This window comes from Schistocerca piceifrons, chromosome 4 (assembly GCF_021461385.2).
Source record: "Schistocerca piceifrons isolate TAMUIC-IGC-003096 chromosome 4, iqSchPice1.1, whole genome shotgun sequence".
In the NCBI taxonomy this organism is placed as follows: Eukaryota; Metazoa; Arthropoda; class Insecta; order Orthoptera; family Acrididae; genus Schistocerca; species Schistocerca piceifrons.
The window spans coordinates 360972984-360987482 of NC_060141.1; the positions used below are offsets into that span (position 1 = coordinate 360972984).

The following is a 14499-nucleotide window of genomic DNA, read 5'->3' on the forward strand; positions in this document are numbered from 1 at the left end:
ACAACATCCGAAAAGTGGAATATCCTGAAATGGGGAACATCCTGAAAAGTGTGCACAGCTATTTACTACGGATTTGAATGACGAAATGAATTAAACGATTAGAAATATCGTAAAGTTGGCCGAAAATTTGATGCTAAAAAGGACACTGCAGAAAATTATAAGCAAATTTTTCCCCAAAATTGAAAGTGATTGAAAGAACTCTGACGACACAACAGAACGTCACGGAATCATATATTCTCACTTCTCACCTCTCATGCGATAGTATCGTGGTGCCATATTTCAGCAAGACAATGCCAGTCCACACATGACATGTGTCTCCATGAACAGTCTGCGTGATATTGAGATATTCCTGTGGCCAGTATGATCACCAGATGTATCCCTGACAGATCATTCGTGGCACCAGGTCGGACATCAACTCTGTCCCAGTTTAGTATCGAGGGTATCAGAGACCAGTTACAAAATCTGTAGGCCAGCCTGCCTCAGGAGAGGATATAATAGCGTTACGACACCCTTATCAACCGAATCAGTGTATGCGTCCACCCGAGAGAGGGTGTAACATACTGATAAATGGAGTCATATTGCCAAATTCTTGGCATATTTTACTTGAGTTTGTAATCACTGAAATGACACCACATATCCTCTCAACTCGTAAGGTTTCACTTAGTCAGCTCCTTCCCTTCTGGATGCTTCACTTTTCGTGTCAGGCTATGTATTTTTAACCGAGACTCAGTTTGTTAATCACGCAATTTCAATATCTATTTATGGAACTGTTAACCATGTTTTACTTTTTCTCACAGTGGTTGGGTCTTTTCGTCCGCAGCTCGTGGTCGTGCGGTAGCGTTTTTGCTTCCCGCGCCCGGGTTCCCGGGTTCAATTCCCGGCGGGGTCAGGGATTTTCTCTGCCCCGTAATGACTGGGTGTTGTGTGATGTCCTAGGGTTAGTTAGATTTAAGTAGTTCTAAGTTCTAGGGGACTGATGACTATAGATGTTAAGTCCCATAGTGCTCAGAGCCATTTGAACCATTTTGGGTCTTTTCCTGTTTTCACTGCTAGTCAGCCAGTCACGCATATCGGGGAATAATCTTTAGAATTCTCTAGATAATTCTCATTTCAATGAATATTTTTTAACGTAACTATATTTATTTCGTTAATGCATGATAAAATGGTATGGCGCTACACGTAAATATGCTTGCTCAACATGTATGATTTTTACTATCCATTTTAATATGTTGATAAGCAACTACTGAATGTGTTGTGACTTCGTAGTTGTGAATGTGTTGTTATATAAAGATAGTTTTTCAAGTCTTTAATATGGATAAATGAGCAACTGACACAAGGATATTACTTACGAGGCAGGACTTTGTTCATCTTATTAATCATTTAGTTCATACTCTGTGAGGGTGCTGATAACCACATTGACCGATCTGAAACCAGTATCATCATTCATGTCATAAACGTACTACGCGTCCTATGTCGTCAGGAAATATTGCTACGTGTAAATATGAGCTAAGTCTTTTATGGCAAGTAATACACTTGTGTTGCGCCCAGGTATCTAGTCAGGCGAACACACAAAAATAGCGCGATATTTCAGCAACGTAAAATAATCGACTCTCGGTCACGAAGACCAACAAGAAAAGGTGGTGAATGCGATCGCCCTGTAACATTAAGTAAATGACTGGTACATCGCGATATTGGCGTTTGCGAACTATGTGATCACAGCACACCTCACAAATGTGCCGCAGGATGTATGAGTCACGCAATACGCACAACTGAGCAACGACACATTTGTATAGCCAGTATACCATATTTGCACAGTTCATTGCCGAAGGAAAAGAATGTGACGGCTCAAAATTTCTTAGCCAGACAATCACTGAGAATGTTTTGCAAAACAGTACACTCAGTTCAATAAATGGGTGCAGTGCATCCAGCTTAGCACAGTTATGGTTAACTTGATATGGCCGGATATTCGAGAACCATCCAGATGCAAACCGTGAGTATCTATTCTGAGAGGAATTTTGCGATAATGTTGTGTTATACTGGAAACTGAAAATTTTTATGTGGCACCATAGTGCAAGCCGAAAGTGCTCGGCAGTGACGTATCTAAGCAGAGTTCCTGCTTCTGTCCGCCCGAGGCCCGAGAGGAAGTTTCTTTTTAAGTTCTCTGTATATTTTCAGTTACGAAGTTCCAGGTCATTTGTTACAGAGAGCTCCGGTAACTGCTCTCAGGAATATTATACCACCATATTCATTGTCACACGAGTGTGACTTTTTACAGGTCAGTGGACGACTAATTACGTCGGAAATATGCAAGAAATGTACATCGTAATATTCTCATTTTGACTACATTTTCACAGTCGTAGGTAATTATCTTCATATTTAATATCTCTGGAAGATAATTTTTCTACCGACGATACGACCCACAAAGTACAAGATTTGATTAGTGATTAACTAATATCCCAAATTATTGAAATATGTTATAATAAAAGAATCGAATTAATTACGAGCGAAAAGAAAAGTTTCTGGAAAGGCGACATTATCATATGATCTTACCATCCTTCCAACGAACTGCATTGATACTTGTTACTGAAAAACTGGCAAAAAGTTTAGTTGCTAATGCTTCCATTGTTAATATAATTTTCAAATAATGAAGACTGCATTTTCGGATGAAGGTTATATATCATGCTGTGGACATCTGATAAAGCGCACTTCAGTTCTGCGATGGAGTTTCAAAGCTTTGTCCTGTAAACTGTTATATCCCTTTCAGTTATCACAGTATTTAGCACTGGGAAAAATCTGGAGCGCCTACGAGGTTCTGCGCTGCTTTAAAAATCCATTCCATAACTGCAACAGCAGCCGGATATTGAATTTCCTTTAATTCTGGTATTTTCATTTCCGGCGAGCTACCCGAGTTGTGACTTGTGTTTAACGTGACAGGACGGTTTTCTGAAGGCTAATACGTCCCGAACAATCACCCGGGAGAATCAGCAAAAACTTTCATTAAATAATCGTCCTTTCTCACACGAAAAAGACATTTCTGAAACATATGAAACGCGCGCGTTAACTTATTGTATTAAATCGTTTAGTAAAGATCTGTTTGTCTGTCTCTGCAGACGGTTTTCTTCTAGAAGTTAACTCGTGTCAATGTGCTTTATAACCATGATCATCTTGATCTCCCAGTTGATTCTTGTAAATACTAATTAAGAAACCACCACAGCTGTGTTGATATACATTTATTGTGTCCCAACCGAGTTCGTTAAAAAGAAGGATCTCCAGGTTAAGAAGGATCATCAAGCTACTTTGCCAACAGTCTTCATAAGAAATTCTCGTATTGGAACAACTCTATGAGGTGACTCCAAAAAGAAAAAAAAAACAGTATCTGTTGCAAAAGGATTTATTCCTAATGACGCATTTGTTACAGAGAGTTTCGATAATTGCTCTCAGGAATATTGTACAATCGAATTTAAAAGGTAAGCAGTAATTGCACTACAATTTCTAGTGAAATCTGCTTTGACCAGAATAAAATGTAGGCCTTTGTATTATTGATTACGTAAAAGCTTTCGATGAAATACGTCATCATATATTTATGGAAATTCTAAAAAATGTGGATATACATCAGAAATAAATTCGCCTTACAGAGGATTTGTATGGGAAATACACAGCACAGGTTAAATATGATAATGAGGTCACCGACTTGGTGACCCGAAAATTAGTTCAAATGAGGTAAATCGAAAATTTGCTGCATGTCATAGCTTCAAATATGAAGTTTCCCGGAAAACTTTCGCTTTGGAATACTGGGAAGCCATTTTGCAATTCCACCTCAGTGTAATTTATTAAGGCAAAGAAGGCAAAGACGCAGAAATATAATAAAGTGCAGTAAAAACCTAGGAAACTGCGGTAGCTATCTGTTCTTTCCTATGACAAAAAATGACAATATCTGTGTGCGAGACTTGTCTCAAACGAGCTGATTAGCCTTGTATTTATCTCTTCAAAGCTTTAAGAAAAGTTTGCTCAAATATCAAATGCAAATTATTAAGGTGCCAATGAAACAAATGTACAAAATCCACAATGCTTTTGAACGTGATCTGTCTGAACCAAGGGCAATGAATATGTGTAGGGGCCTTATGGACAAATCTTACAGCACACTATAGCCACATGACTGGCGAAACATGCTGGCGACCAAAATTCCATTCTGTGCATCTGAATACTTCCTACATAAATATGTCTGCTCTGTGGTACCTCCCTCTGATCACGTAAAGCTTTCCGTTTAGTTCCTCAGTCTACACCAGCGCACTTTTGCTAGTTCGCAGTCAGAGAGCACACTTGGGATATCAACAGCCCTGTCAGCATCTGAATACTTCCTACATAAATATGTCTGCTCTGTGGTACCTCCCTCTGATCACGTAAAGCTTTCCGTTTAGTTCCTCAGTCTACACCAGCGCACTTTTGCTAGTTCGCAGTCAGAGAGCTCACTTGGGATATCAACAGCCCTGTCAGCTTAACATTAAGATATTGTCGAAACACGAAGGCAAAAGAAACATTATCATCTTGTACGAACAGAAAGAGAGTGGATGGCGCATGACTGATTACTGTAATTTGTGCCAACAAACTGTTTCAGTTATTATTATTATTGTTGTTAGTATTATTATATTATTTGCGAACCTGGCAATGCTCCCCAACCGCTAAGTATGTATTGGAATTGGATGTACCTCCCAATCTCCTTCTCCTCCTCTCTTAGTCTATCTCCTCTTCCTCTCCACCGTCTCTGTTCATGTTCTCCTCCCCCTATCTCTCTTCATCTCCTCCACTCCCTCTCCCTCTCCATCCCTCTCCTCCTCCTCCATCTCTTGTGTCTATTTCCTCTATTCTCTCTTTGACCTTGAACCTTGCTTATCGTTATTAAAACAACGCTTGATTGGGAACAGAAGTCGCTTGAAATAAGTGGCTAAATCGGTGGAGATCATTGGTATTCACAGTACGAGAGAGACCTCTCCAGCTGTTGGATGTATGAGGACAATAGCTCTAATGACAGTATTTTGCATAGTTTTAATCTGAGAGCGTGGAATTACAATTCAAATTCTGTAGTATTCAAATCATAACCTGATAAATCATATTACAACTGTCCTGTTTTCCGATAAGAATGACTGCAACGAAGAAAACGAGGGAATACAATGTTGTGCACACAATTTTTGTTGAAAATTTTATATAAGGAGAAAGAATACACATGGGAGAACAATTTTTCTAATGGTTTAAATATCTTTTTGCCGTAGTTAAAAATGACTGCAGGAAAAAACCTAAACCGTATATTTTCACAGCACAACACAGTATTTTATTTCTCACAGTCGATTTAATAGAAAACATGTGAAGTACCATATAAAAATTTGAAGTAATTCGGTCAGGAACTTTTCGAGATTTTTGCTTTCAATGTCCCCCCCCCCCCAATTCTAAGTAAATTGGTCAAGAACTTTTCGAGATTTTTAGTAATAACATTTCTCATTTACATATTATACTTGTCTTCTAGCCCTTTCCCATAGCTTCACTCCTATATGTGTTTGACATGTATATTGCACATGTCTCCTCATGCCCATCTCTGTACCTACCTCTCTTTCTCCCTCTGTCTGTATGCCTCATCCTCCCATCTCTATATCCTCCTCCCCACTCTTTCTGTCTCTTTATCTCCTTTTCCCCCTTCCTTTGCTCATTTCCTTTACCTCCTCTCTCTAATCATATGCATTCACTCTGATGATATCTCTCTCCATCTCCAACCCCCTTCCTTTTCCACCTGCCCGCTGCCCATCTACGCCTTCCACCTGCCTCATGCATTTCCTCCTCCTCTCTCTCTGTCTATTTCCTCCTCCTCCTCACTCTGTCCATCCACTCCTCTATCCGTCTCAACCTGTCCTCAGTCTTGCTCATTGTAACGTGTAGCTCCTGCAATACAGTTACTAAAGCAGGCCAATGACAGTCCTGCAGCACACCTCACATTCACAGCAGTCTACACATCAGGGGCCTGAATATTATGTATTTGCCCCTGACATAGAGGCCACTATGCAAAGCAGTTCAGTAAAACAGCCTGATAGTATTACAGCTGGCCTGTCATGCAGGGCAGTCGACATGTCAGGGTCCAGAAAATTGTTTATTACCCCTAATATATAAGCTGCCTGCAAAGCAGGTTGGATTGGCAGGGCAATGCTGTTCCCACACATGCCAGTTATGCAGGGCAGACTATACACACGGGGGCGTTTTTGCCTATATCCCCGCTCCTATTGGAGCTGCAGGTTATAAACCTACAGCGCTGATATTCCTGAGGCCTGCTGTTTCTCTACCACATTTGGTTGAAATCGATCCAAGGGTTTGGGAGGAGACCCCAGACATACACCCATATTCTCTTTTTTATTAGAAAATGTTTATATATTATATATATATATTAAAAATATAATGCATGCCCCCAGCAAGTTTTTATTACAGCATTGTGTAAATTTTTAAGTAAATTGCTCTGCTTCAGAACTTATAGAGACTTTTGGTAACATACATCATTAATTTTAATATCTTTGAACGACTGTAGTTGTAGCCAAGGAGATATAATACCTCAATTGTTACAGGTGTTTCTGATTAACATGGCATGACTAAAAGTAACACAGTTCCCCACAGTACTGATAAAAAAATAGTTAAGACAACTTAAGAGAGAGAATCCTGAAGTCTACAGGTTGAAAAACTGCCAGGAAATAAGAATAAATACAGAACAGGTTTGTTTTAGTGTTCCACATAAAGTATTTGACCATTTAGGGAGATAGTACTAATAGCTTGTTCTAATAGCTTGACACAGAACAATCAAGACTGCTCGCATTATTATCTAAACATTTATGTGATTGTTTTTCGCCCTTAAGCTATGTCTTTACTATAATATTTATAGTACCTTTGCAGTGTAAGAGGCACTCCATTAACTTGTGTCAGATTAGTACAGCGTATTTTGGCTCCAGATAGTAAGTAATAAATGGGAACTGGGATACTGACAAACCATCTTACTCACTACAGAACAGAACTAATAACCCAATAGAGGTAATCTATATTCATGGCTAGCCGCATGGTCTAAAGTGCTGCTTTCCGAGCGGAAAGACGTGCCGGTCCCTGGCACGAATCCGCCTGGCGGATTAGTGTCGAGGTCCGGTGTGCCGGCCAGTATGTGGATGGTTTTTAAGGTGGTTTTCCATCTGCCTAGGCGAATACAACAGACTGGTTCCCCTTACTCCGCCTCAGTTACACTATGTCGGCGATTGCTGTGCAAACTCTGTTTCCACGTATGCCTACACCATCATTACTCTACCATGCAAACATTGTTGGGTTACACTTGTCTGGTATGAGACGTTCCGGGGGGGGGGGGGGGCGGGGGGGGGGGGTCCACTGGGGGCCGAACCGCACAATAACCCTGGGTTTGGTGTGGGACGGCGGTGGGGTGAGTGGACTGCTATAGCCTGTTCTGGGATTGTGAACCACTGAGGGCTACGGTGGGGACGAAGCCTCTCCGTCGTTTCTAGGTCCCTGGTACAATTCACAATACACTCTATCTTCAAACATACAAAAATCATTTAAAAATATATCTTATTTTACAAGAAAAAGAGAATACTTCACATTCTGAACATTAAACTCACAACAAAGCTACGACTTCTTCTAGTGAAAGGCAAACTAATTCGACGTTAGTTGAATCAGGATAACTGGAGACTGGTTTTGTATCATTAATGCAGCATTCAGAAAGAAATTAGTTTTGCATTACACAGCCCCTTTTACATAGCAGTGATTTACAAAATGAAAAATATCAGCTGATAGAAGATTGTAATCGCCCTCCGACGATCTGCTGTCGTCGACTTCTCTGACGTAAGATACTGATATTGTTATCTACTGTACATGCCCGACCTTTCGTTGTATCTACACATCAGATGGAGCAGCCACAAACATCTTCACTGTAACGGTAACTAAATTTCGGGATTTCATAACAGTAATGTTGACTTTTTGCACAGTCGATCACCCTTCATTTGATGTTGCGTTACCGAAGACAAGATGGTTAATAAGGTCGTTGGATTTTAGTTATTATTTCAGCTTCCTACTTCCGAAGTTAATACTTATTCGCACTGTTTCTAATTTTATATTATTTCTGTCCGTTTGGAAACGAAATGTTAAATAGCTTTTAAGTCACAGTTTTATGCTTCGTAATATTTCATAATCGAATCTTCCGTCATCCAGAGATACAGTTTGCAGCTTGCATATGATTATTGTTGACTAACACACACGCTATTGTGGAAATCAGGGTGGAAAGGGAGGGTTGATCCTACAATTACTCTCAACAATTACGACAACCAAAATGTCCGTGATTTTTATAGTCCGTCACTCAAAGATATTATAGCAAGCACTATGGTCCATTGCTATACTTCGATACAGTCATTCAATCTTCGTACGCTTTTACTTTCACAAAGCTAAGTGTCCAATTCTGTTCTTATTTTCAATTTAACGTCCCTTTGTGTAGTCTACAGATTCTATTATCGGTTATTCGGCATGTAATAGAGTTTAACACTGATCGCTACTTTCTCTCGCGCACACAATTTCTCAGATATTCTTAGTCCGTGACCTTACTGCAAAGATCTACCTAGCCTTCAGTATAAGTTTCAAAGTAAGTCTGTCCCGTATAAATTAGCTATAGTCACATTTCTTGCAGTTTAATAGAAGTGCCCTGATCCATCCCGTAGCATATCACGCGGAAATGCCAGCTATATCGCACGCCTAGCTACATAGACTTATTCAGAGCGCAGATAACAAGACAAGAGAAACAACAATACCCGCGCATGGTTTATATTGTAGAATTTAGAAACAAAACTAGCCGCGTTGAACCCTTTTTGATTTCAGAGGAGCTACTTTGCTGCGGGCGTAATTCTGATGAGACATTATATATCACGATATTATCGATCACCCCTCCCCTATATGAGAATAAACATGATAATATTGTTCTCAATTAAAAGAGTGGTTATATGCTACAACTAAAGTAGTTTTTACGTTAGCATCATCCACAATATTGTGGGGTCCGACGTTAATATTATCGTATAGCACAAATTTTGTGATTTTAGATTGTCACCTCTGCTTCATCTATAAAATGGAGGATGCAGTAAAAGTCACAAAAAGCTTTGACGCCTCCTGAGGATTCACATTAAATTTCCAAACCCTTATTCAAGGTATGACTTTGTCTGACGTTAATGAAAGCTAGTATCGAATTATCATCTTTAGTTTAAGTATATTTGATACAAGTACTTTCAGTAACATACAATGACGGAAAAAATCAGGAAACCAAAAAAAGATGGTTGGTTTGAGGGATAAAGGGACCAAACTACAGGGTCACCAGTCCCTTGTTCCAGACGCAAACAAGGCTCGGGGTAAAACAACTCCCAAAGTATGTTTGAGAAAGTAAAAGGAGCAAAATGAATGCGACACCACACCTAAAAAGAAAACGAATGGTCCGAACAAAAAACGGGGAAAACATACACCATAAGGAAAAGTAGAAGACTGTATTAAAACCACAGAGCAGATGATCTGGGCTAAAGAATTAATATAGTGTAGTGAAATTTCGGGAATACGTTTGTTTTGGAACATATTTAAGTGATTAACATTGCGAGATCATAGGTTGAAGTGAGTCCAAGATAAGCCACTGCAAATTTGGAATGCTGGTACTATACATTAATAACCGATGTAACTGCTAGAGTGATGAATGCAAACAAGCAAACGTGAATGCATTGTGTTGTACAGGCGCCGGATGTCAGTTCTGGGATGGAATTGCGCGCCAGTTGCACTTGATCGGTGAACTCCAGGTGTAAGTCCAGTGTGCTGGTTGCAGTGCCTCAACTGGTCTCCTCCTAACCAACACACGGCCATCGCTGGCACCGAGGCAGAACCAGAGTGTATCAGAAAACACGACAGGAATGGTAAATTCTGGTTGTGGATGACACTGGAGTTTTCACCCGATGACGTCCATCTCCAGGTGATCGAGTAGGCCAAGGCAACATGTCGACACTGGGTAGAGGGTGTTGAGTTACAACGGCGGTATGTGGGCGTGCGTTATCCTGTTGGAAAATGACCTTGAAATGCTGTTCATAATGTCGGCACAACAGGTCGTATCACCAGACTGATTTTCAGTTTTGCAGACAACCACGAGATTGTTCCTGCTGTCACACGATATCGTACCCCACACCATAGCTCTAGGTTTATGTCGAATGCGTTGGTCGCAGGCCCTCAACTCGCCGCCTGTTAATCAAAACACGGCCATCGCTGGTAGAACCAGCTCTCATCAGAAAACACAACATACCTCCACCCTGTTCTCCAATGAGCTCTCGCTTGATACCACTGAAGTCGCAAATGTCGGTGGTTTGGGGTCAGTGAATGATCCCTACAGGGCATTTGGTTCCGAGCTGTCCTTGAAGTAACAGATTTGTATCAGTTCGTTGTGTCACTGTGGTGCCAGCTAATGCTCAAATTGCTGTTGCAGATGCGGTACAATGCGCCAGAGTCATGTGCCGAATATCATGGTGTCCCCTCTTAGTAGTGCCACGTCGACGGTCGGGGCCCGGTCTTCTCACCACAGCTACCAGTAATCATGTAGAGTGGCCGCATTCCTAGCAAATCTTTCTGTAATATCTCAGAAGGTGCATCTAACGTCTCGAAGCCATATAATATGAACTCGTTCAAACTCAGTGAGGTGTTGATAATGGTGTTTTCGTCGCCTTAGAGGCATTCTTGACTAACATCAACTCACCACGTCCAATCTCAAGTGTAGCTAACGCTCACGACCGTTACAGCGTATATTTCACGCAAACCAGATTTGCATCCTCATAGTGTCGCTACTAGAGGCACTCTTACGTGTCTGGCGAGAAACAGACATCGTCTTTCAGATGTAGAAACGCGTCTACCAACTTTTGTTTATGTCGCACAATTCCTTCTTTTGTGTTGCGTTTTTTTGTCCGTCACTGTTGTAATACCTAACTGAAACAAGAAACTGAGAAGATGTGTCTCAAATGATTATTCTTACCTGAAAGCAGAACTTCGTTCAGATACTTCCTCCCAACGGAATAGATGCACTGGAACAAAAGAAAACAAAGTGAAAAAAATCAGTGACAGACCAGCAAAGATTTCGTTACTCGTTGAACATTACATTCTCGTGACTGAATCATGTGAAATTCAATAAACAACATATAAACTCTTCAATAGCAAGAACTCAGGTAACTTTACAATGACATATTTAACGATTTGACATACAGTTTACACGCTACACGCGTAACGGTTTTACTTGATTTTCTGGTGAATGTAATGATTAGTTCGTTAATTAATAGATTCAATGGAGCAACATGATATAAATCAACAGAGCCTCGCAAACACAATGTCATTTTTGTATGTCAGATGTGACACGTAAAAGATACAATGTAACACAAAGTGACATACTACACAGACACTTATAGCACTCCTTGGATACTTATCGTGAATTAAGAGACTCTGAATGCAGTAGCTCATTAGGTGGTTCCCATCGCCTCAGAACTCAAGACGAGAGGTGTGTTTGGACGTTGCGTTCCCTTATTTCAAAGAGGTAAGTTCACGCAGAACAGGAATATTTCACCGAAATACAGTCCGAAAGTCCCAGGTGCTCCGTGCACATTGCCTGTTCCCTTGCTAAGTTTGATAGTGATATCTTTCGTCTAACTATTAAGATTATGCTGTGTTTATGCTGATGCTCGTGAAAGAATAAACACGAAGGATACCAGAGAACTTAATATTCCCATCCGTCGAACTAATAGCCATTGACTGTGCCATCGGCCTCGTTGTTTGACTCACTGCAGAAAGGCTCGAGATTCAACAAGGTACATTTTCAGGAAGGTTGGACTTTCTCGTCCTTACAACCTTTTGCGCATTAGTTCACCAGACCCATGGAGAAGGAAGGAAGATAAGCGTTAATATTTTGTCTACGATGAAGTCATTATACGGGAAGCACAAACCGAGCGAGGTGGTGCAGTTCGGGAATATAGTGTTTCAAATCACTGTCCGGCCATCGAGATACAGATTTGCAATGATTTCCTGAAATCGATCAAAGTGAATGCCGTGATGGTTCCTTTGACAGGGTACAGCTGACTTTTCTCCCCATGCTTGCACGTTCCAAGCTTGCGTTCCGTCTCGCAACCATAATCTTGGTTCGTTATCGGGCCACAATCTCGACTAGGGAGGAGGATTATGGGGGTGATAGCAAAATCGGCTGTAACCTTTTTATGAGAATAGTCCGAGAATTTGCCATAAGCAGTTTACGGGATCCGCAGCAAATATAAATCTGGATGGTCAGATCCGCTGTCCTTCAGACCTTAATCGGTCAATGGGAGACAAGGTAATCGTCTGTGGGCTTTTCAAAGTCGCCACTTCACAAATCAGCACAAGGAAATCAACTATAAGAGTCAAGTAGGATGTTGAACGGAGATTTGAGTCTAGATTATTATTCTCTCTTTTTTTTCCTAGACGCTGAACACCGAAAACTTCAAGAACAGAGCCACCTACTACACTGAAGCACCAAAGAAACTGGTGCAGGCATATGTAGTCAAGTGCTGAGATATGTAAACAGGCGAAATACGGCGCTGCGGTCGGCAACGCCTATATAAGACAACAATGTCTGGCACGGTTGTTAGATCGCTTACTGCTGCTACAATGGGAAGTTGTCAAGATTTAAGCTAGTTTGAAAGTGGCGTTATAGTCGGCGCACGAGCGATGGAACACAGCATCTCCGAGGTTGCGACCGATGTGGGTATTTTCCCGTACAACCATTTCACGAGTGTACCGTGAATGTCAGGAATCCGGTGAAACATCAAATCTCCGACATTGCTGCGTCCGGCAAAAGATCCTGCAAGAACGGGACCAACAACGACTGAAGAGAATCGTTCAACGTCACAGGAGTGCAGCCATTCAGCAAACTGCCGTAGATTTCAATGATGGGCCATCAACAAATGTCAGCGTGCGAATCATTCAACGAAACATCATCGTTATGGGCTTTCGGAGACGAAGGTCCACTAGTGTACCCTTGATGACTGCATAACACAAAGCTTTACACCCTCGCCTGGGTCCGTCAACACCAACATTGGACTGTTGATGACTGGAAACATGTTGCCTGGTCGAACGAGTCTCGTTTCAAATTGTATCGAGCGGATAGACGTGTACGGGCATGGAGAAAACCTCATGAATCCATGGATCCTGCATGTCAGCAGGGGTCTGTTCGAGCTGGTGGAGGCTCTGTAATGGTGTGGGCGTGTGCAGTTGGAGTGATATGTGACACCTGATACTTCTAGATACGACTCTGACAGGTAACATGTAAGCATCCTGTCTGACCACCTGCAATCATTCATGTCCATTATGCATTCCGACGGACTAGGGCAATTCCAGCAGGACAATGCGACACCCCACAGGTCCAGAATTGCTACAGAGTGGCTCCACGATCACTCTTCTGAGTTTAAACACTTCCGCTGACCACCAGACTCCCCAGACATGGAAATGATTGAGCATATCTGGGATGCCTTGTAACATGCTGTTCAGAAAAGACCACAACCCCCTCGTGTTCTTACGGATTTAGGGACAGCCCTGCAGGATTCGTGGTGTTGCGGCACTTCTGCGTGTTTGCGGGGGCCCTACACGATATTAGGCAGGTGTAACAGTTTCTTTGGCTCTTCAGTGTAGTACAAGTTCATATTTCAAGAACTGAACGTCACTCGAATACGCGATTTCTTTAGACACGCACGTTCAAGGAGAATGCGTAGGTAGTTCCTGTGAGACAAATGACGTGACGTTTATGTATTAAGAGAATATTGTTGGATTGATGGGAGACAGGTGTAGGGAGCGGTACCACACTGTAGTATGCGTTGGAGGAAAGACTTGAAGTTAATAGAGTGTGGTGCTTTAATCATTGACCTTTCGCTATTTGGCTATGCCGACATAGGAATTTCATGCTGGTTAAAGGATGAGTTCATAATACAAAATGTAACATTTATGTACGAATTGAGGGACAGAAGATGGGAAAGTCATTTCAGCAGTCCGTTGAGTCCGTGCTTGGCTTTACGACCATCAGCGTAGGCGGTGAAGTGATTGGGACGTTCGACAGTCGAGATAAAACGAAAAAACTGGCGCCTTAAGCTCGCATCCCTGATTTGAAAGTTGGCAATTAAATGAATTTTAACCGTAGGCGGTATAATGGAGAATAAACACTTGAAGATAAGGAAGGCGGATGTCACCTAATTTTGGTTAGTAATATGACTGACGAGAGAGAAATTACAAACTACCCAACAGAATCAAGACACTTCTGCACTCAGGTTCGTTAAAGCTGTAGCAGAAAATAGACGCTGCTTGTTCAGCTGTCGGAGGTTTCACACTGGAAAAGTGTGCATGAGACCTAGTTTCCAGTTTTGGTGATGAGCTCAGATTAGATGGTTAGCGGGCACTGCTTATATA

General features: G+C 41.5%; 1 protein-coding gene across 1 annotated transcript in view; it reads right to left on the reverse strand.

The window, feature by feature from the left end:
- The window catches only part of LOC124795844 (kynurenine 3-monooxygenase-like), a 181682-nt gene that overhangs the window by 115330 nt on the left and 51853 nt on the right, over window positions 1-14499 (reverse strand). The window contains exon 4 of the mRNA XM_047259926.1: window positions 11060-11108. Coding sequence (XP_047115882.1) covers window positions 11060-11108 — 49 coding nt within the window. The remainder of the gene's footprint in view (window positions 1-11059; window positions 11109-14499) is intronic.